The sequence below is a fragment of the Eumetopias jubatus genome, unplaced genomic scaffold (assembly GCF_037043125.1).
Source record: "Eumetopias jubatus isolate StellerSeaLion01/CBP00866 unplaced genomic scaffold, mEumJub1_p1.0 scaffold_7, whole genome shotgun sequence".
Lineage (NCBI taxonomy): Eukaryota > Metazoa > Chordata > Mammalia > Carnivora > Otariidae > Eumetopias > Eumetopias jubatus.
In genome coordinates, this window is record NW_028274813.1 from 73,438,680 (window position 1) to 73,461,759 (window position 23,080).

The window sequence follows — 23,080 nt, forward strand, 5'->3', positions numbered from 1 at the left end:
TTTTAAAGATTTATTTCTCAGAGAGAGAGAATGCGGGGGAGGGGTGGGGAGGGCAGAAGGAGAGAGAGAGAGTCTTAAGCAGACTCCACCTTGAGCGCAGAGCCCAACGTGGGGCTCAATCTCATGACACTGAGGTCATGAGCTGAGTTGAAACCAAGAGTCGGACGCTTAACCGACTGCACCACTCAGATGCCCCTAAACTTCCAGGTATTTTAAATTTCAAAATTAATAAATGAATATATGCTTGTTATAAAAAAATTAAAATGATACAGAAGTATATAGATTAAAAGTGAAGGTGCCTCTTTGCCCTACTCCAATCCTTTCATCTCATGAGAGGTTTGCAGATTCTCTCTCTCACCCGGGCATACCACACACATCCCCCATAAGTAAGTCAGAGTTAACATATACTGTTACAACTTGACTTTTCTTTTAATAATATATCTTAGACATATAAGTCTACCTCATTTTTTTTAAGTCTACCTCATTTTTAACAGCTTAATAGTATTTTATTGTGGGGATGCAACATTATTTAATCTCTATCAAAGGAAATTTGGATGTTTCCCCCTTTTTTTTTTACTGTTAGTAACAATGTAGTAATTAACATTCTTATTATATTATATTATATCTTATTATTATATGGAACTGGAGGAGGTTATGCTAAGTGAAGTAAGTCAAGCAGAGAAAGTCAATTATCATATGGTTTCAGTTATTTGTGGACCATGAGGAACAGCATGGAGGACATTAGGAGAAGGAAGGGGGAAATGAAGGGCGGGGAAATCAGAGGGGGAGATGAACCATGAGACACTCTGGACTCCAGGAAACAAACTGAGGGTTTTAGAGGGGGGGGCGGGGGATGGGTGAGTCCAGTGATGGGTATTAAGGAGGGCACGTACTGCATGGAGCACTGGGTGTTATACGCAAACAATGAATCATGGAACACTACATCCAAAACTAATGATGTACTGTATGGTGACTAACGTAACATAATAAAAAAAATTATAATAGAAAAAAACTATACATTATTTTTGCAAATACATGTATATGCATGCTTAACATTTTTTTAAAAAAGATTTTATTTATTTATTTGACAGAGAGAGACACAGTGAGAGAGGGAACACAAGCAGGGGGAGTGGAAGAGGGAGAAGCAGGCTTCTTACAGAGCAGGGAGCCCGATGCAGGTATCAATCCCAGGACCCTGGGATCATGACCTGAGCCGAAGGCAGACGCTTAACCGACTGAGCCACCCAGGTGCCCCCATGTTTAACATTTTGATAGATAGCACCACATTCCCTTCTAAAAAGACCGTGCCGATTTATATTCTCACTAACAGTGTTGAGTACCAGCTTCCCCTTATCCACACTAGGCATTATTTTAGAATGTGAGGGCACTTTTCTATAATTGTCTTCTATAACAAACAGTGCTCTGGGACCCAAACTTGTTACTCACTTTTCTAAGAGTTTTTCATAATTGTCATTCAGCAAGTTTCGTTCTTTTTCCAAATCTTCAACTCTCTCCTGAAACTAAGAATGACAGGAGGGTGCCTGAGATAAAAATTGTAACACCCATGGCCTTGCACGTCTCCCTTCTTCTGTGGCAGAGTGGGGCTTGGGTAGAAGGCTTCCTATGTTCATGTCTCATGTCTATGAGGAGCCATTAAACTAGAAAGACTTGAACCAGCTGGTGTGATAGAAACTTTTACAGGAAATAATGAGGATTCTCTGAAGCAAATTTTCACGGTGTCTGGGTTTCTACTGTTAAGGAAGCAACAGAACGTTGTAATACAGCAAAAACTTAAAAAAAAAACCCTATAAATCCCAGTTTTCTCCCTAATGGTGTAATCTTGAGCAAATTATTTAACCACCTGGAGCCTCATTTTTCTCATTTGAAAAAATGAAATAGCCATAGTGTTGCTAAGATACACTTTTCAATATCTCTGAAATTGAAATGTAACTTACAACTGATGCCACCTTTCAATTATTACTATTATTTACCTCCTTCAGTGTCATCTGCAGGATGGACACATCTTCCTGTTGGCTCTTCAAGCTCACAGCCTTCTTGCTCTGCTCCTTCAGTTCTGCCCTGAGCTCATTCACTTGCCCAAGGAGGGCATCATGGGCTGCACTCAGGATTCCCTGATTCTGGGGCAAAAGGAAAGTTGCTCTGGGAATGGTCATATCACTCAGTAGAAATGATCTCAAGATACTGGCAACCCTAGCATTCCCTAGTGGATGTCAAGAAGAATGGCTTTGATTAATAGCATGGTGCCTTTGCACTGTAAATTGGCCTTGTTTATCACTCTAGCGTTTCTCAGGAAGTATCGTTTCCCCGTTAGTGAGAATTTTCCACTCCAGGAAACTATGATGCATAATTGGAGCATGAATTTTCCCAAGGTTCAAATTAAACCCTGGCTCTAAGTGAAGTGATAACTTTTCATAGCTGCCTTTATGTTGTAAGCTATCCGACTGCTTCTTAGGGTGATACACTCTTTCTTTTGCACCTAGCAAAGTGACCTGTTAACTCAGAAGTGTGCAGAAGTTCTCTGGTGAGGAACAGCTGTGGCTGTTCATGCTGGAAACTCTGCTTTGGTAACTCTGCTTTAGTAACTCTTCATCATGGCCATTCACCTGGCTTCACCTGCACCCCATTCACAGGAGTGAATGGCGCTGAACATTTAAGAACATCAGAGGAGGTATGCAACACCTTTGTTATATTTCATCACCTTATACATGCTAGAGGAATACTCTTAGGAATTTCTGAACAAATGCTATATAATTCTCTCTAGCAATAGGCTGAAAAATACTATTCCATGTATTTCAGATCTCATATTTCAGTTTAATGAAAATGGCACAGTAAATATATTCTGATCATAGTAATAGGACATTTGTCTTAATAGAAATTTTAGGTCATAATAACTTTGATTTACTTGGCTAAATTCTGGTGTTGTGTTACTTGAAGATTAACACAAATTTTGGGGGGGTTTATTACTCTTACTACTAAGAAATAGAGATTTAAACAATCTTTATTAAGTACCTTCCGGAGCAGAGTTTCATATGCCTGAAAGAAAGAAATACATATTGTTCTACTGATTTATCAACTCCATATTTGTTTTGATATTTATCTCTGTAAAGCAAATGTTTAAATGGTTAGTTTAAGAGATATTTAAAAATTCTTATAAATCAAGTCAATTTGTATACTTGTTTACTAATTGCTGCTACTTTCCCCTTGCCCTAGCTTGCCAGCAAGTCTGTGAACACAGCCGATGACACAATTTCTTTAAAAGGCACGAAGGGTCATGTATTCACATTTGTATTGCATTTGGTGGAATATCCAAGAAAAAGATTTATTTTCAGAGTAGGTGCTATCTCTTACTCAGCATGCTTCAGAGAGTTTTCTTTCCAGTTTTAGAAACAGAAAAAGCAACACTAAACAAACCAACTACAACAGCTGTTATTGGTTGAACAGTACTGTGTGTTTCATTATCTGTTACATTATGATCATTATAATTATTTCACATATATTATCTTTTAATCCTCACAGCATATCTGAGAGGTAGTTGTTATTACTGAAACCTTAAAAATGAGACACCCAAAACTCAGAGAGCTAAGTCACTTGCTCAGAGTCATAGGGCTATCAAGAGGCAGAGGCAGAACTTTACTTTCAGCCTGTCTGGTTCCAGAGTCTGTGCTACCAAACACCATATTTTACTGCTAAGGGATTGAGACAAGGCAAACTTATTTTAAGTATGTGTGCAAGAAACAATGACTAGAAAGACAAACTGCTGGAGAAAAACAAATTGTAAAACCTACATTTTAAACAATTGTGGGTGAGTACTCACCATTTTAGGTCATCTCTACCACTACCACTAACATGGGTAAAGATTTAGAATGGCTTGCTTCCTTTTTTCCTTTAAAGCAATGGAGGAATAGATGGGGTTTAAAAATAAAATGTAATCCTACAAATATTGCTATCTGCCCATACAATTTTAAATTATCTTCCTTCCCATGTTTCCACATTCTGTAAGTGCTACCAAAATTAACCAAGTCAAAAGAATACAAGCATATGCATAGTTCTCTCCAAAACACAGGTTTGGGGGTTGACCTCGTGAAGATGCCTTTCATCCCCATCAGAACAGAAGTACCCAGGGCAGTGCTAACTGTAGCCAATCCAGATGAATGACACCACCATCATCTTCTTGCCCACGCTAGAGATCAGGAATCGTCTTTCATTTCCCCTTTTCCTCCACCCATTCCCTTTTGGTGATGAAGTCCATTCTTCTACTTTCTGGAAGTTCCCAATACAGCCCTTTCTTTGTGGGCCTCTCTCACTGCCTTGGTTGGGACCCTCAGCTGTCTCTCTTAGAGCACTGCAGTCATTTTTTACCTGATCACTTTACTTGTACCAGCCAATCTTTATTATTCACTCCACGGCCAGATGATCTTTCCTTCTGGGTTTGTGATTCTGATTAAGTTGAAAATTTCAGAAAAATATAAAGACTATGATATCAGTCCTCTATAATTCTACTACTCCAAGTTAATCATTATTATTGCTTTATAATAGTTTTTTAAAGTATCATTTCTTTATTAAAATGTATTTCAAAAAAATTTCAAACATTAAAAAAAGGCAAATTGATCTCTTTGGGGAAAAAAACTGATCATATTATCAACTTACTTAAAACCTTTTTACAGTTCTCCACTGTCTATGAGATAAAGTCTAAAATCCTGATAAAGCTTCCATGATCCAGTCCCTGATGTTTCTCACCTCCGTGCCCTAGCCTACACCTCTCCTCCCCTGGAAAACCCTCCCCTCTCTTGCACACTCATTAACACCTGCTAATCTTTCAGTATCCCAATATTTGGCTCATGAATATACCCCTTTATGAGTCCTTTCTGGATCCCGCACCCCATTCTCTGAGGATCTGACTCTTGTGTCTTTGTGTCTCTTATGTTCCTGCCAATACTCCTTATGTGGATAGCTATATTTGTTTACATCTTGTTCTCTTGCTCCGGTAAGTTCCTTGAAGGCAGGAGCTGTCTTACTTTGTAATCTTTGTGTCCCAGTGCTTTGCACAGTTCCTGATACTCAATAAATATTTATTCAACAAAAGAATGGTGTTGATCTATCACTTAGACCCTTGATGCCCCACTTCCACCATTCGTATATGAGTTTCTTGTGTGGTAATGAGAAAAGAGCAGGAGCCTTGGTGCCAGATGAACCTGGACTCAAAACCTGCTCAACCCCTTAGTATTTTTATGACTTTTATACAAGTCACTTAACTTCTTTGAGTCTCAGTTCCCTCATCGGTTAAATGTACTTACATTGAGGGCTGGTGTCAGGCTTAAATGAGACCATGACTATAAGCAACTGGGACAGAGTCCAGCACATGGTGAGTCCTCAGTAAAGCCTAGTCTCCTGCCCTTCCCCTGTGACTGCTCTTGGCTTCCCACCTTAATTACATTCTGGTGTGGCCCTTGGCCGGGACCTTAACTCTGGTACAAGTTAACCCCACTTAATTCCACCTTAGAAGGCAGGGCTTGAGCCTTCTTCCTAATAGAGAGATAATGGAAGTATTGGGAAAAGAATGGACTTGGAATTACAAGGCTTCGATTTGAATATCCCCTATAAGTTGTGTGACAATTTATTTCTCTCAGTTGTGGTCTTCCATGTATAAAATGGAGAAAATAATACTGACTCTTTCCCCCCCCAAACTGGTGACAGACAGTCCCCACTGGAACCAGATGCCTGATTGGGCCCAGCAAGGCTTCTCAAACAGTCAAGGACGCCAGGGGTCTGAGATTTGAGGGCCGCAGGCCATCCCACACTGCCCTGCCCTGGCAGCTCACCTCTTGAACTTCTGTTAATTGTGCTTTTGTTGCTACCAATGAGGTATTCCTTTCATGTAAGAGCTTCTTAAGCCGAATCAGCTCTATATTCTCCTTAATGGAAGCTCTGGAGAAAGAAGACAATGCTAAGACATTCTGTGAATGGACAGAATTAAACACCCTTCCCCTCAATACTGTACCAAATAAGAATATCTTCCTCTTGCCTCTTGCCTTTTCACCTCGCCCACAGCATACCAGAAGTAGGAAGTGAATGTACACCCCAGTAAATAATCTCCTTTCTCCCATTTCCCTTCCTATTAGCTGGGATTCAATAGAGACGCCACCAACCTTAAACCCTGTGTTATGAGAAAACATAATAGCTATTTTTTAAATTATGGTGCTCACAATTTCCCATAAACCTTATAAAGTCCAGCTGAGTCTGAGTCCTGTTTCCTTAGAGAAACCAGAAAGGTATGGATATGGAGGGAAACACAGGGGAAGATTATTATTTCTCAACCTAGGCGACCATGCTTTCTTTATTATTTCTAAGGTATTGAGGTAGATTTGGGTTCATTAGACTCTATCTCAATGATTCCCAGTCTTAGCTGCTTCTTAGAATCATCTGGGGACATCTTTATACCTATAGTGCCTGAAGTCCTCCCCCAAATAATTGAAAGGGAATCTCTGGGGTGGGGCCCAGGTTTCTGTGGGTTGGTTGGTTTGTTTTTTAATTTTCAGGATCTGTTTATATGAAATATATTATATTATAAGATACACAAGCTTTTGATTTGATTTAATTAATTAATTTATTTATTTATTTTTGTGTGGTATGTTCCATATTGTATTACCTCATATATCATTATTTTCTTAATATTATCTTTTTTGGAATAGAACATTTTTTTCTCCTCCAAATTTTTATCTAAATTCAAGTTAGTTAACATGCAGAGTAATACTGGTTTCAGGTGTAGAATTTAGTGATTCATCACTTACATACAACACCCAGTGCTCATCACAACAAGTGCCCTCCTTAATCCCCATCACCCATTTAACCTACCCCACCCACCCACCATCCCTCCAGGCTTCTGTAGTTTTAAAAGGTCTCCAGATTGAAAACTATGTCTGAACATCAATGTTTACAGCAGTTTTATTCATAATGGCCAAAATTTGGAAGCAACCAAGATGTCATTTGTAGGTGAATGGATAAATAAACTGTGGTACATCCAGACAATGGAACGTTATTCAGGGCTAAAGGAAATGAGCTATCAAGCCATGAAAAGACATGGAGGAAATTTAAACGCATATGCTAAGTGAAAGAAGCCAATCTGAAAAGACTGTATAGTGTATTTTTCCAACTATATGACATTCTGGCCAAGGCACAAATCATAGAGACAGTAAAAAGATGAGTGGTGCCAGAGCTAAGGGGTAGGGCAGGATAAAAAGGCAGAGCACAGAGGATGTTTAGGGCAATGAACCTACTCTCTATGATACTACAATGATGGATACATGTCTATACAATCTGTCCAAACCCATAAAATGTGTAACACCAAGAGTGAACCCTACGGTAAACTATGGACTTTGGATGATAATGATGTGTCAGTATGGGTTCATCTACTATCACAAAAATACCATTGTGGTATGGGATGTTGATAGAGTGGGAGGCTGTGGGTGTGTGGTATATGGGAAATCTCTATACTTTCTGCTCAATTTTTGCTGTGAATCTAAAATTTCTCTAAAAAATAAAGTCTACTTTTAAAAAAGTTCTCCAAAAAAGACTGATGTACAGTGAGGACTGAGAACCCCTATCTGGTGATAAGGATGAAAAAGTTTTCCTTCTGTGATGTGAAACAGCAAATCTTCCAATAAACATAAACATTCTCTTTAGGTGAATCCATTTCTTAACCCACATGGGAATCCACATCTATTTCTCGGACTGAATTTAAGATTGAATTTAATCCCAAGCATTCTCCTTTCCTCTGCCAGAGTTAATAAGAATAAAAATCTGTTACTTTTTCAGTTCATATGGTTTGAGGTATGGAATGCCACACTCTTACCGAAGTTCCATGGCCTTCTGACCACACTCCAAAGAGCTTCTCTGTTCAAAATCTTCATCTTTGGACCACATTTTCTCAGGAGACTTGGGTGGTTCTTCCACTAGCATAGTATTGCTGGTCATAACATGAGCACTGTTAGGCATGCACAGACCAATGAGTTTAGTCATAATTATGACTTTACTGAAAGAAATTACATTCTTAGAATTAGGAACATTACCCACAAAAAAGAAGAAGTAGAAATTGCTCTTACAGGGATTTAGAACTGAGTTCTCACGTGTATGAAGAGAAGTTAGAGGAGTTATTAATTTGGTATGTGCGATGGATAATCTTATAAAATACAGCTCTCAAGTGTCAAACAGAAATATAAATGAATTACGACCTAAGGGAGAAAAATAGAAAGGGGAAGAGAGGGAATACCCTCATTTAGGAAAGGGCTTTTATTTGCCTTTCCTTCAAAGACAGAGAGATGCTTATTTCCCACTTTTAAGCAATGAAGTTGAAATTTGACCTAGGGCTGACTTTCACCTTCTCTGATTATGCTGGGAAGACTTTAAATTGCCAACATTCACTTGTTCCCTAAATGATGTATTTCCAATTAAAGCTTAAAGAGTAACAGTGTAGGATAAAAGAAAAGAACTCACAGTTCACTGGATATTTCACCTCTAGTCTTCCCATTCGTCACATGGTCCTTGAATGTGGGAGGGGCTGTGTAGCTCAGCCTGTCACTGGGCCCTGAAAGTTTAGACAGAAGATGCAGACTCTGCAACAGATTTCTCCAGAACACCAAGTGCTAAAAACAGGTAGCCTTGAGACCTGGGGGAAATCCCCATAAGGACCACTGATCCCAAAGGAGAGGTTCTCAGTCTTTACTCTTGCGTAGATGTGCAACTACAGACTTACTAAGCCAGAGGGACTACAATCTGCCAAGTAAGGGAGTATAAGTGGGAAGAAGAAGGGTGCAAAGAAGAAAGGGACTGTGTGTCTAATGCATCTTTATCTCTGGTACCTGGTATACAACTGGTACTCAATAATGCTGAAGTCAAACTGAACTGAAACTGAGACTCACTTAATTTTTCTACTTTTAGCTGTTTTTGCAAAGATTCATTTGGCTCCAGTAGGGAGTTTGAAAATATAGAACCATATGAAACAAATCTAACATTGAATCCCCAGGGTAAAGACACCCCATTCCCATGGAGTGAGTAGGCTAGGTGAAGGAAATTTACACAAAACATTTTACTTAATTCAGTGTTGGGTTTTCAGCAGCCAGAGACTCTCAGCCATTTGGAATATACAGAAAGAAGAGAAATTTCAAGTGCTCACTTACAGCCTGACTTCTAGGCCTGGACTTCAGGAATGGGCTTTGTACACCCCTGAACTGGTGGAATTGTATGCAGTTTTGACTATGTATACGTGCACTTTTCTTGGAAGGAGACCTAGCTTTGAGCATGGTTTCAAAGGAGTCCATGTCCCCCCAAAAAGCAAAGAACCCCAGTTTTAGAGGCATGGCCACTCAGCCCAGGGTCCCATAGGCCTTGTAGAGGGACCTGTCTTAAGATCACTGCCACTCAGACTGGAGTGGGACATTATCTAATCTACTTTCTAGGCCCACTGCAGAACTTGACCGGCAAAATTCCTGTTTACTTTGTCTGATTCTCTCCTCGGCAGTACTTCGTGCTGAACTGAGAACTTCGAACCTGACAAACCACCCAGGACAAAAAGATTTTAGGGAGGTAAGAAGCACTAGGAACAAAAAGACAAAATGGGGTGGTGGGTGAAGTAAAGCAGTGAGGAGGAAAATGTGGCTGACAGATCAATCCTTCCCAGTGTCTGAGCAATGTGGGAAACTTGGTTCTGAACCTCACCCCTCTTGGGTTTCTCGGGCGCTGGGGCACCGGCGGTGTGGAGCTGTCTGTGTCCCACGCGGACCCGCGGCTGGGAGCGTCGGCGACCAGGTGGGCCGACACGCTGGTACTGCAGTTGCAGCCCATGCATCAGGGGGCGCTGGTTCTTAGCAAGGGGCTGCAGCCAACCCGCATTCCGCCGCCGCCTTGCCGGCTGCTCTGCCTCCGCCACATCCGCCCTCGGGCCCCGGCCCGCCGCGGTCAGGCGGAGCAAGGCCGTCCTCAACCTATGAGCAAAAGTAGAGATGGTGGGGATGGCTCCTCCTTCTGTAATTATGTTATTATTTCTCCAGTTGATCTGGTGGCACATAATCATGAACTGATCGGTGATACAAATTTATCTACTGTGGTCTATTAGTTACACTTTAAAAATCAATTTTCTATCCCCAATTAACTCTGGGAAGGCAGGGACATTGTGGTGTCCATCTCTGTCCATTCTATTGCAATGATTACACAACTGTCTTAGTAAAAAATGTTGGGCCACACCTCAATATATTTATTTGTACATTTATTTTTAAATTATATGCATATACTTCTGTCCTGATAAACCGTGGTCATGTTACAGCATAAAAAGACTAATTTTTAAAGGGGAGATAATTAAATATAAGAAATTTTAATATTTACTTCTCCCATCCCCCACTTGTCCGCACACCCCTGTATACGTTGCCCAACTTTAAGGATTACTCCTCTACAGCCCCTAGTATATACCTCAGTAGCCCTTAGTATACACCCAGCCTTACTTACATTGGATAGTCAATCACTGTTTGTCATCTTTTCCTTTTTTTAAGTAATCTCTACATCCAAGGTGGGGTTCAAACTCACAGCCCCAAGATCAAGAATTGCATGCTCTACAGATGGAGCCAGTCAGGCACCCCCACTATTTGTCATCTTGACCTAAAATCATGCTTTCAATCCTTGCCATCAGACTCTGTGGCCCCCTGCCTGCCAGTTCTGACATACTATCTATGCGGCTTTCAGCATGTCATTAACCTTTTGTGCTCAGTTTCCTCATCTACGAATAAAGATAAAAATAGCACCCGCCTCATTAGATTGTTATGAGGATTAAATAAATTAATATATGTGAAGTGTTTAGAACAGTCCTGTGTGTTGTAAGCACTGTAGGAGTTAGTTATTATTACATGTCATTATATCCGGAGAGAGAAATCAAGTCATGAAATATAGCCAGGTAATTTGCCCAAAGCCAGGGGAGTCAGGGGGATAGAATCTAATTTAGCCACTTAATATCTACAATCTCAAGTATTTTTTGGTTATCAACCAAGAAGCAAGAGTTTTTTGGCCTACGCAACCTGCTTTCACCAGATTCTTGAGTTCTCCGCAGTGCAAAAGAATCTCCACTTTGAAGAGTGCTGGCATACAATGGAAGCCTGTATCTGTAGATTTTTTTCAAGTGGGCTCCATGTGTGGCGTGGCGCCCCATGCAGGGCCTGAACTCACAACCCGGAGACCAAGACCCAAGCCAAGATGAAGAGTTGGATGCTTAACCAACTGAGCCACCCAGGTGCCCCTGTATTCTGTAGATTCTAAATGTAGCTCTAAACCACTCTTGGGGATTACCAGTGAGAAAGCAAAAAGCTGTTCTTGACTTTGGGGAATTGATCTGACATAACTAGTTCCCAGTGTTGTTTGAAACGGGCCTGGTGCTCACTGCTAGGCCATGTTATTATCCTGTTGGACATAATCTCACAGAACACCCCAATATCAGACAAGGCCACCGAGACCATTATAGAGTGATACTGAACAAGGCCACTGCATAATTTTGTCTAAACACAGACAGAAACAAGTTCACTGTGCCACACACAAAATACCAAACATTATCTTTTCCTGGTTAATGAGTGACTGCTATTCTAACCAATTACAGCTTTAGCCTCACTCTAGTCTACCTTCCCTGTAGATAAGATTTACTGATACCAGGACACCTGGGCAGCTCAGTCGATTAAGTATCTGACTTTGGCTCAGGTCATGATCTTGGGAGGGGGGGGGCCTGGGCTCAGCAGGGAGTCTGCTTCTCCCTCTCCCTCTGACTCTGCCCCTCCCCCAATTCACACACACTCTCTCTCTCTCTCGCAAATAAATAAAAGAAATCTTAAAAAAAAAGCTTACTGAGATATTCAAATGCAGAATTTACCCTGCTTTCTTTTTTTAAATAATTTTTTATTGTTATGTTAATCACCATACATTACATCATTAGTTTTTGACGTGTTCCATGATTCATTGTTTGTGCATAACACCCAGTGCTCCACGCAGAATGTGCCCTCTTTAATACCCATCACCAGGCTAACCCATCCCCCCACCCCCCTCCCCTCTAGAACCCTCAGTTTGTTTTTCAGAGTCCATCGTCTCTCATGGTTCGTCTCCCCCTCTGACTTACTCCACTTCATTCTTCCCCTCCTACTATCTTCTTCTTCTTTTTTTTTTTCTTAACATATATTGCATTATTTGTTTCAGAAGTACTGATCCGTGATTCATCAGTCTTGTACAATTCACAGTGCTCACCATAGCACATACCCTCCCCAATGTCTATCACCCAGCTACCCAATCCCTCCCACCCCCCACCACTCCAGCAACCCTCAGTTTGTTTCCTGAGATTAAGAATTCCTCATATCAGTGAGGTCATATGATACATGTCTTTCTCTGATTGTCTTATTTCACTCAGCATAACACCCTCCAGTTCCATCGACGTCGTTGCAAATGGCAAGATCTCATTCCTTTTGATGGCTGCATAATATTCCATTGTGTATACATACCACATCTTCTTTATCCATTCATCTGTCAATGGACATCTTGGCTCTTTCCACAGTTTCGCTATTGTGGACATTGCTGCTCTAAACATTGGGGTGCACGTACCCCTTCGGATCCCTACATTTGTATATTTGTGGTAAATACCCAGTAGCGCAATTGCTGGATCGTATGATAGCTCTAATTTCAACTGTTTGAGGAACCTCCATACTGTTTTCCAGAGTGGTTGCACCAGCTTGCATTCCCACCAGCGGTGTAGGAGGGTTCCCCTTTCTCTCCCTGCTTTCTAACAGTATCAAATCTGGAGCAAACTCCTGTTACCTTGGACCCTCCCACAAATCACTCAACTGAAACTCAAATCCTATAATAGATTTTTTTCCAACACATTCTTATTGAAATGACCATAGTTCCCCATGGTGTGCATTTCTCTAGCTGTGATGAGTAATAAACCCAACTTGCTCAAACTACAGGTATGTTCCTGCTAGTCTTTGGCCAGAAGACACTGACACCAATATCCTCAAAATATGTCCTAGAGATGAAATCTGAACTTTCAGAACTCCCTTTCTTCCCATCTGATTATTTATCCACACTCTATTTCAGAATTCTCTCCAGGTCCCCACCCAAGAGATCCACTTTTGAAAGCTGATACTGTAAGGTCACTGTACGTGGTATAATTTCAGAGTCAAGAGCTTTCAGTGCTACCACTCGCTTGCTAGCTGTGACTTTAGGCAAATTACTTCTTTATGTTTCCTTTTCCACTTAATAGCACCTCCCTCATAGTATTAAATAAGTTAATTGCATTTATGATATTAAGCTACTTAATACATATAAAGCACTTACAATATGCCTGCATACAATAAATGATCAATATGATTTTTGGTTTCATTTTGCAAATAAAAACCTCCTTATGGGGCGCCTGGGTGGCTCAATCGTTGAGTGTCTGCCTTCGGCTCAGGTCATGGCCCCAGGGTCCTGGGATCGAGTCCTGCATTGGGCTCCCTGCTCAGCGGGAAGCCTGCTTCTCCCTCTCCCACTCCCCCTGCTTGTGTTCCCTCTCTCGCTGTGTCTCTCTCTGTCAAATAAATAAATAAAATCTTTAAAACAAAAACAAAAACCTCCTTCTCTTACTTGCCCGTTTCCCTTTGTTCCCCAGCTTTTATTTTTATTTATTTATTTTTTAGCCCAGCTTTTAAAGACTTAAGGAGAACACCAGGTACCTTTTGATCTCATCCTGTTGCTTCCAAGAAAGCTCCTTCACCAACATGTGCTCTTCACGAAGACGAAACAAGCTGTCCTCCAGTTCTTCCCGGCTCATTCTGCTCAAGGGTGGTTGAGCTTTTATATTCTTACCTAAAGTCCCAAGACAGGGTAAACAGAGATTATTTTTCCATGTAATATTTTTTTTAACCCATCAGGTGTCTCATCGCATCTTGTCCAAAGGGCTTCAATCTATCTTGATTCGAGTGTTTGAGAGGAAATTCAGGAAGGATATGAAATGTGTGCTAATGGAGCTTTTTATCGTTACATATCATTCCTGGATATGGAATATCATTCCATATTGTTCCAGCATAAGGTATGACTCAACGTCCTGTCTAGAAAATACATTCTCTTTTTTAAAATTTAAATTCAGTTAATTACTATATAATGTATTATTGGTTTCAGAGGTACAGGTCTGTGATTCATCAGTCTCATATAATCCCCAGTGCTCATTACATCACATGCCCTCCTTAATGTTCGTCACCCAGTTACCCCATTCCTTCATCCCCCCCCTCCAGCAACCCTCAGTTTGTTTCCAATGATTAAGAGTCTTAGAAAGTACATTCTCTATAAAAATATCAAATAGGGCTGTTAGTCTACTTCATTTTTCTTTTTAATGACTCTTCTGTTTATTCTTCTTACTAGATAATCTGGACCTAGACAAAGATTGTGCCTAAAACCATCTTTAAACCCTTACTAAGGTAAAGGATAGAAACCTTTCTTGATTACCAAGAATCATCTCATTTGTTTTTGTGGTCCGGGAAACTGTCCCCAAAGTTGCCTCCTGGACATAGAACATCTGCTTGGTCTAAGTGTGTGTGTGTTCACTGGCCCAGAGTCAGCTCTGATCTCATGGGAAAGATCCTAAAACCCCAGCACTCAAAATATAGCTCCTTTCCTGGAAGAAAGAGCTCAGAACTTTAGTCTCAGAACCACCTCAGCCACCACTAACACCTCTCTGGTCTAGCCTATGGGAATGATAAGTAAGTTTTTAAAAAACAGCTTTATTGAAGTATAATTGGCATGTAATACACTGAATATATTTAAGTATAAAATTTGGTTAATTTTGACATATTTATATAACTGTGAAACCATCACTATTAAGATAATGAACATATCCATCATTGCCAAGTTTCCTTCTGCCCCTTTGTGAGCTATTCCTCTCCATCTCATCCTAACCCCAATCCCACTTTAGTCCCCAGGCAACCTCCAGTAGGGCTTTATGTCCATTTTCTAGAATTTTATATAGATCTCATCCATTATGTACTTGTTTTATTTTTTAGTTTGGGGGGGTGGTTTGACTTCTTTCACTCAGTATAATTATTTTGAGATTCATCCATGGTGTTTCTTATATCAATAGTTCCTTTTGATTGCTGGTAGCATTTTACTGTACAGACATACCATAATTTATTTAACCACTTACTGTTGGTGGGTATTTGAATTGTTTCCAGGTTTTGGCTATTACAAATATGACAGCTATGAAAATCTGTGTATAAGTCTTTGTGTGGACATGTTTTAATTTTTCTTGGGTAAATACATAGGAGTGAAACAGCTGGGTCATAAGATATGTGTATGTTTAACTTTTAAAAAATCTGTCAAACTGTTTTCCAAATATATATATATATCACAATATATAATATTACATATATTCTCTTTTTTTAAGATTTTATTTATTTATTTGATGAAGAGAGACACAGCGAGAGAGGAAACACAAACAGGGGGAGTGGTAGAGGAAGAAGCAGGCTTCTCACTGAGCAGGGAGCCCGATGCGGGGCTCCATCCCAAGACCCTGGGATCATGACCTGAGCTGAAGGCAGATGCTTAACGACTGAGCCACCCAGATGCCCCAAATATTACATATATTCTCTATCATTTCTTGGAACCACTTGGATGTAAATTGTACACATGATGTCCCATTATTTCTAAACACTTCCTTGTATATTTCCTTAAAACAAGGACATACCCACAGTATAATTCTAATTCCATTATTCCTTCTACATTTATTAGTTGGAATTCTACTCTAGGGTAAAGATTTCTCTTTACTATATTTATTTATTATTATATTTATCTATACCTATGCATTCTCATGGATTCCTATTTTATTCAGTGGGTTATAATCCATCAATATCATTCATTTTGACACCCAAATTGTCCCAGATTCAGCCACTCTGAGCCTTTTCAGTTGGTTCTGGTGTCATTTTAAAATATCTCCATGAGCTTTTGAGCACTTCCACATTTTTTAAAAAAGATATTATTTATTGGGACACCTGGGTGGCTCAGCTGGTTAAGCGTCTGCCTTTGGCTCAGGTCATGATCCTGGGGTCCTGGGATCGAGTCCCACACCAGGTTCCTTGCTCAGTGGGAAGCCTGCTTCTCCCTCTGCTTCTCTCTCTCTCTCTCACTCTCTCTCCCTCCCTCTGTCTCTCATGAATAAATAAATAAATAAATAAGATAAAGATATAAGTCAGATAAAGACAAATACAATATGATTTCACTTATATGTGCAATCTGAAAAATAGACAAGGGACACTTGGGTGGCTCAGTCAGTTAAGCCTCTGACTCTTGGTTTTGGCTCAGGTTATGATCTTGGGGTCATGAGATTGAGCTATGCGTTGGGTTCCATGCTCAGTGGGGAGTCTGCTTAAGATTCTCTCCCTCTCCCTCTGCCCTTCCCCCTGCTCATGCTCTCTCTCTCTCTCAAATAAATAAATCTTAAAAAAAAAAAAATAAACAAAAAGCAGAAACAAACCCATAAATACAGAGAACAAATTGGTGGTTACCAGAGGGGAAGGGATAGAAGGATAGGCAAAATGGGGGAAGGGCAGGGGAAGAACAGGTTTCCAGTAATGGAATGAATAAGTCACAGGGATGAAAGGTACAACACAGTGAATATAGTCAATGGTGTTGTATAGTGACAGATGGTAGCTACACTGGTAATAGCATAAATAAAGAGTTCATGAATCACTATGTTGTACATCTGAAACTAATGTAACATTGTGTGTCAACTATACTTCAATGAAAAAAAAAAAGGTTTCTCTTCTCCCAAAGCAAAGTTTCCAAAATAAATTCAAGATTGCTTAGAATGGGGTGAATAAGAAAGCTATAACTTCCAAATCAATGAACTTACAAAATAATGCAGCTGATTGCCAGGCACAGTTAGCTTAACAGGAAAGAATGATCACTAGGAATAAATTTTTTTTAAGATTTTATTTATTTATTTGACAGAGAGATAGCGAAAGCAGGAACACAAGCAGAGGGAGTGGCAGAGGGAGAAGCAGGCTTCCCGCTGAGCAGGGAGCCCGTTGTGGGACTCGATCCCAGGACCCTGGGAATCATGACCTGAGCCGAAGTCAGACACTTAACGACTGAACCACCCAGGAGCCCGGCTAGGAATAGAATTTTTAACATGACCATAAACCTTTATGAAAATCTTCATTTAAAACAAGCACTTTATTTACTTTTAGGAAGAAAATTTGACACAGTTTGTAATAAAACCTACAAAATTTCTTTCCCACAAAGTAAATATGTACGTCCTTCATTTTTTTGGCACCTTCTTTTGAAGAAATATTAAGTTATTTTGGGTTTTTGTTCATGAGGATGGCCTCAAAACTGACTCTCTAGGTGGTCAGTCCCTGCACAGGGTTTTCTGTCACCAGTACTATAACTTTTCTGACTTTGAAAATTATCCCAGCCAGCTCACATTTCAGTTCGTGGAACACTTAAAGCTTTGAGAAGCACAAAATCCCAAGTTGCGCACTGCTGAAGAGCATACTGAACACAGTAGATTTTTCTTTTTTGGTTTTTCCTTTCTTTTTTATTAAGTGAACTCTACATCCAATTTGGGGCTTCAACTCATGGCCCCAAGATCAAGAGCCGCATGCTCTACTGACTGAGCCAGCCAGGCACCCCTAGATTTTTCACTTATTAAAATATTATGATCCATTTAGCATCAGTAATTGAACAAGCTCTAGACATGTGGCTTTGGTTACCACCCAGCTTGACTAGGTCCCACCATGGGTCCTTTTTTTTTTTTTTAATTAAACATGTTTTATTGTTAATGTCTTAAACAAATGGAAACACAACCCAAAATTTATTGGATGAGATAACAGATAACAGGAAATTTATAGCTACAAATGCTTACATTAAAAAAGAAGATCTCAAATCAACTAAATTTCACCCTAAGAAATTAGAAAGAGAAGAAGAAACTAAACACAAAGCAAGCAGAAGGAAGCAAATAACAAAGATTAGAGCAGGAATAAATGAAACAGGAGGCAGAAGAATAATAGTGAAAATTAGCAAAACTAAAATTGGTTCTTTGAAAGATCAACAAAATTGACAAAACTAGCTAGAATGACCAAGATAAAAGAGAGAAGACTCAAATTACTAAAATCAGGAAAGAACGAGGTGACATCACTACCAACCTTAAAGAAATAAATAATTATATGGGAATACTACAAACGATTGTATGTCAACAAATTAGATAACCTAGGTAGAAAGGACAATTTCCTAGAAAGACCCAAATTACTAAGATTGACTCAAGAGGAAATGGAAAATCTGAACAGACTTATGAGACTGAATTTGTAACCAAAAACATCCCACAAAGAAAATCCCAAGCCCAGATGACTCCACTGATGAATTCTACCAAATGTTTAAGGAAGAAATAACATCAATCCTTCACAAAGTCTTCCAAAAAATAGAAGACACAACACTTCCCAACTTATTACCTGAGGCCAAAACCAAAGATACCACAAAAAGGGCGCCTGGGTGGCTCAGTTGGTTAAGCGACTGCCTTCGGCTCAGGTCATGATCCTGGAGTCCCGGGATCGAGTCCCACATCGGGCTCCCTTCTCAGCGGGGAGTCTGCTTCTCCCTCTGACCCTCTTCCCTCTCGTGCTCTCTGGCTCTCATTCTCTCTCTCTCAAATAAATAAATAAAATCTTTAAAAAAAAAAAAAAGATACCACAAAAAACTATAGATCAATATCTCTTATAATTACATATACAAAATCCTCAACAAAATAATAGCAAGCTGAGTTGAACAACACATAAAAAGGCTTTTCACTATAACCAAATGGAACGGATCCAGGAATACAGCTTGGTTTAACAAATGAAAATCAATCAATGTGGGGTGCCTGGGTGGCTTAGTTGGATAAGTGTCTGACTCTTGATTTCAGCTCAGGTCATGATCTCAGGGTTATGAGATCAAGCCCTGTGTCAGGTTCCATGCTCAACATGGAGTCTGCTTGTCCCTCTCCCTCTGCTCCTCCCCACCACCCTGCTCGTGCTCTCTCTCAAATAAATAAGCCCCCCAGGGGGCTCTAACCCAGGACTCTGAGATCATGACCTGAGCCAAAGGCAGACACTTAACCAACAGAGCCACCCAGGTGCCCTTAAGTAAGTAAAATCTTTAAAAAAAAAAAAAATTAGGAAGACATCCCATGTTCATGGATTTCAAGAATTAATATTGATAAGATTTCCACAATTCATATACAGATTCAATGCAGTCCCTATCAAAATTCCAGTTGGCTTTTTTTCCCCATACATTGACAGGCTGATCCTAAAGTTCATTTGGAAATGCAAGGAACCCAGAATAGCTAAAATAACCTTGAAAAAGAACAAAGTAGGAGGATCCATACATCCTGATTTCAAAACTTACTACAAAGCTACAATAATCAAGACAGCATAATACTGATACAGGATACATATGCAGATCAATGGAATAAAACTGAGAGTCCAAAAGTAAACCCTCACATTTACAATTAAATGCTTTCCAAAAAGTATGCCAAGAAAATTCAATGGGGAAAGAATCATTTTTTCAACAAATGGTGCTGGAGGACTAGACATACACATGCAAAAGAATGAAGTTGGATCTGGGGCACCTGTGTGGCTCAGTTGGTTAAGCGTCTCCTTTCAGCTAGGGTCATGATCCTGCGGTCCTAGGATCAAGCCCCATGTTGGGCTCTCTGCTCAGTGGGGAGCCTGCTTCTCCTTCTCTCTCTGCCCCTCCCTCCTGCTCATGCTCTCCCTCTCTCACTCACATTCTCTCTCAATTAAATAAATAAAATCTTTTAAAAAAAAGAAGAATGAAGTTGGATCCTTATCTCACACCATATAAAAAATTAACTCAAAATGGATCACAAACCTAATGTAAAAGCTGAAACTACAAGAATCTTAGAAGAAAACGCAGAAGTAAACTTTTGTGACCTTGGATTAGGCAGTATTAAATACGACACTATGAAGTTAGACATGAAACCAAAAGTACAAGTGACAAAAGAAAAAATAGATAAATTGAACTTCATCAAAATTAACTTTTGTGGGGGCACCTGGGTGGCTCAGTCAGTTAAGCGACTGCCTTCAGCTTGGGTCATGATCCCAGGGTCCTGGGATTGAGCCCTGCATCAGGCTCCCTGCTCTGCAGGAAGCCTGCTTCTCCCTCTCCCACTCCCCCTGCTTGTGTTCCCTCTCTTGCTGTCTCTCTCTCTGTCAAATAAATAAATAAAATCTTTAAAAAAATAATTAACTTTTGTGATTCAAAGGACACTATCAAGAAAGTAAAAGACAACTTACAGAATGGGAAAAATATTTGCAAATCATATATCTGATAAGAGATTTGTATCCAAAATACATAAAGAACTCTTACAACCAACAATATAAAGACAAATAACTCAATTTAAAAATGGACAAAGGATCTAAGGAGATTTTTTCCAAAGAAGCTATCCAAGGGGCTGGTAAAGACACAAAAGATGTTCAGTGTGATTATTCATTAGGGAAGTGCAGATCAAAACCACAAGAGAAATAACAAATTTTTAAAACCCACACAAGATATCACTTCAATAACAAGTGAGGATATGAGGGGCGCCTGGGTGGCTCAGTCATTAGGCGTCTGCCTTCGGCTCAGGTCGTGATCCCGGGGCTCTGGGATCGGGTGCCGCATTGGGCTCCCTGCTCAGCTGGGAGCCTGCTTCTCCCACTCCCCCTGCTTTTTCCCTCTCTAGCTGTCTCTCTCTCTGTGTCAAATAAATCAATAAAAAAATCTTAAAAAAAGAAACAAACAAGTGAGGATATGAAAAAAATTGGAACTCTCATACATTGTTGGTAGGAACATAAAAGGATACAACTGCTTTAAAAATAGTTTGGCAATTCCCCACAATGTTAAACATAGAGCTACCCTATAACCCAGCAATTCCACTTCTAGGTATATACCTAAGAGAAGTGAAAACATGTCCACACAAAAAACTTGTACACAAATATTCACAGCAGCATTATTCATAATAGCCCCAAACTAAAAACAACCCAAATGTCCACCAACTGATGAATATATAGACAAAATGTGGTATGCCCATACAATGAGATATTACTCAGCAATAAAAAGGAAAGAAGGTATAAAGATAAATGCTACAACACGGATGAACTTTAAAAACACTATGACAAGTGAAAGAAGCCAGACTCACAAAAAAGCATATGTTATGTGACTTCATTTACAAAGGATGTCCAGAATAGGCAAACTGATAGAGCCTGAAAGCAGATAAGTGATTATCAGGAGCAGAATGTGGGGACAAGGGAAATGTCTGCTACAGGGTTTCTTTTTGGGGTAATTAAATGTTCTTAAATTAGTTGGGATGAATGCAAAAAACTCTGTGAATATAGTAAAAATTGCTGAATTGTACACTTTAAAAGAGTAAATTTTATGGCATGTAAGTTATAGCCCAATTTAAAACTGTTATGTATAATAAAATGTATTATAAACAAAATGCATTATGTATATTATTATAAAAATGTTAGTGTATACATATCACACATATAAAAGAGGAAATAAAACATATGTGGGCAGGTTGGACAATAATAAAGTGTACACAAACATACACACTAGCTTAAGAAATAGAACATTACTAGTACATGAAGAACCTTCTGTAAGTTCCCACCCTACTATTCCCTTCTTCCCCCAGGGGTGACCACTATCTTAAATGTTCTATAACTACTAACTGCCTTATATTTCTTTATAATTTTATAAAGAAAATTAGATTTATTTATTTTATTATAAAGAAATTTTATTATAATTTTGTTTATATATTAATAATAATAAGATTTATTATAATTTTATTATATATTATAAATTAATATTTATATTAATTATAATTTTATTATAAAGAAAATACATTTGTTATTTCATTGTATGACTATATAGCCATGTGCATTCATTTCCTGAACTATGGACATTTATGTTGTTTCCATTTTTTGTCTTATGAATAACACTGCTGTGACCATTCTAGTATATGTCTCCTGGTACACATATGCAAACATTTCTGCAAATTTTTTATCCAGAAGTAAAGTTGCATGTTCAACTTTACTAGATAATGTCAAGTTTTTTTCCAAAATGACCTCACCATTTACACACCCCATGGGCAGTGCATAAAGCACCCTACCCTTGAAAAAACTTTATAGAAGTGAAATCAAGTAAAAATGGATTCAATAGTAACTGTGACTGAGGGGTGGGAGAGTAGGGACAAAGTTAAAAAAATATCTTAAAGTAAGTGTGGAAGAGGGGCGCCTGGGTGGCTCAGTCGTTAAGCGTCTGCCTTCGGCTCAGGTCGTGATCCCAGGGTCCTGGGATCGAGCCCTGCATCGGGCTCCCTGCTCGGCGGGAAGCCTGCTCCTCCCTCTCCCACTCCCCCTGCTTGTGTTCCCTCTCTCGCTGTGTCTCTGTCAAATAAATAAATAAAACCTTAAAAAAAAAAAAAGGTAAGTGTGGAAGAAGCTCTTGTGGGGCTGTGCTCTTTCATCTAAAATTGCCCACCTTTGTTTAGCGAGAGTGAAGGGCTAATAACATGGATAGAGGAATGGACCACTCATTTGTTCTCAGCTTTTGTTGTGGCGGTATTTAGCTTCACCTCCTAAATTTGCACAGTAAAACTTCTGTTGTAATAATTTAGAAATAAAATGTTGAGAAGATTGAAGAGAAGAGCTGAGAGCAAAGCAGTCACTCTGGAGGCTAGCAAGATGCCCCACAATGACAGACTGAACATTGTTTTGATTTTAAAAGACTTTCATCTTCAGGCACAATTTACCTTTTGATGCTGGTACCATCAGAGGTAGTTGTCTACTGATGTGTTGTCCACAGCAGATGTGATGTCCTATCAGTTCCCAGGCTATAGGTCCCAGAGGACACTGAAATAAAGGCAAATCCAGTCAATTATATGCAACTTTAGGTTATCTTCTGCAGGCTGTACTTAAGTTGTATGTATGAATTTATCAACACTTTTTTTAAGGATTTTATTTATTTATTTGACAGAGAGATA

The 23,080-nt window shown here is 39.5% G+C and overlaps 1 protein-coding gene across 1 annotated transcript in view; it reads right to left on the bottom strand.

Annotated features, from left to right (window-relative positions):
• The window catches only part of RPGRIP1 (RPGR interacting protein 1), a 68,552-nt gene extending 45,684 nt beyond the window's left edge, over nt 1-22,868 (bottom strand). The window contains 9 exon segments of the mRNA XM_088024680.1: nt 1,447-1,520; nt 1,992-2,138; nt 3,031-3,054; nt 5,841-5,946; nt 7,871-7,984; nt 8,512-8,602; nt 9,733-9,998; nt 13,746-13,878; nt 22,850-22,868. Of these exon segments, the coding sequence (XP_087880806.1) occupies nt 1,447-1,520; nt 1,992-2,138; nt 3,031-3,054; nt 5,841-5,946; nt 7,871-7,984; nt 8,512-8,602; nt 9,733-9,998; nt 13,746-13,878; nt 22,850-22,868 (974 nt within the window).
• Nucleotides 22,869-23,080: the final 212 nt, after the last annotated feature.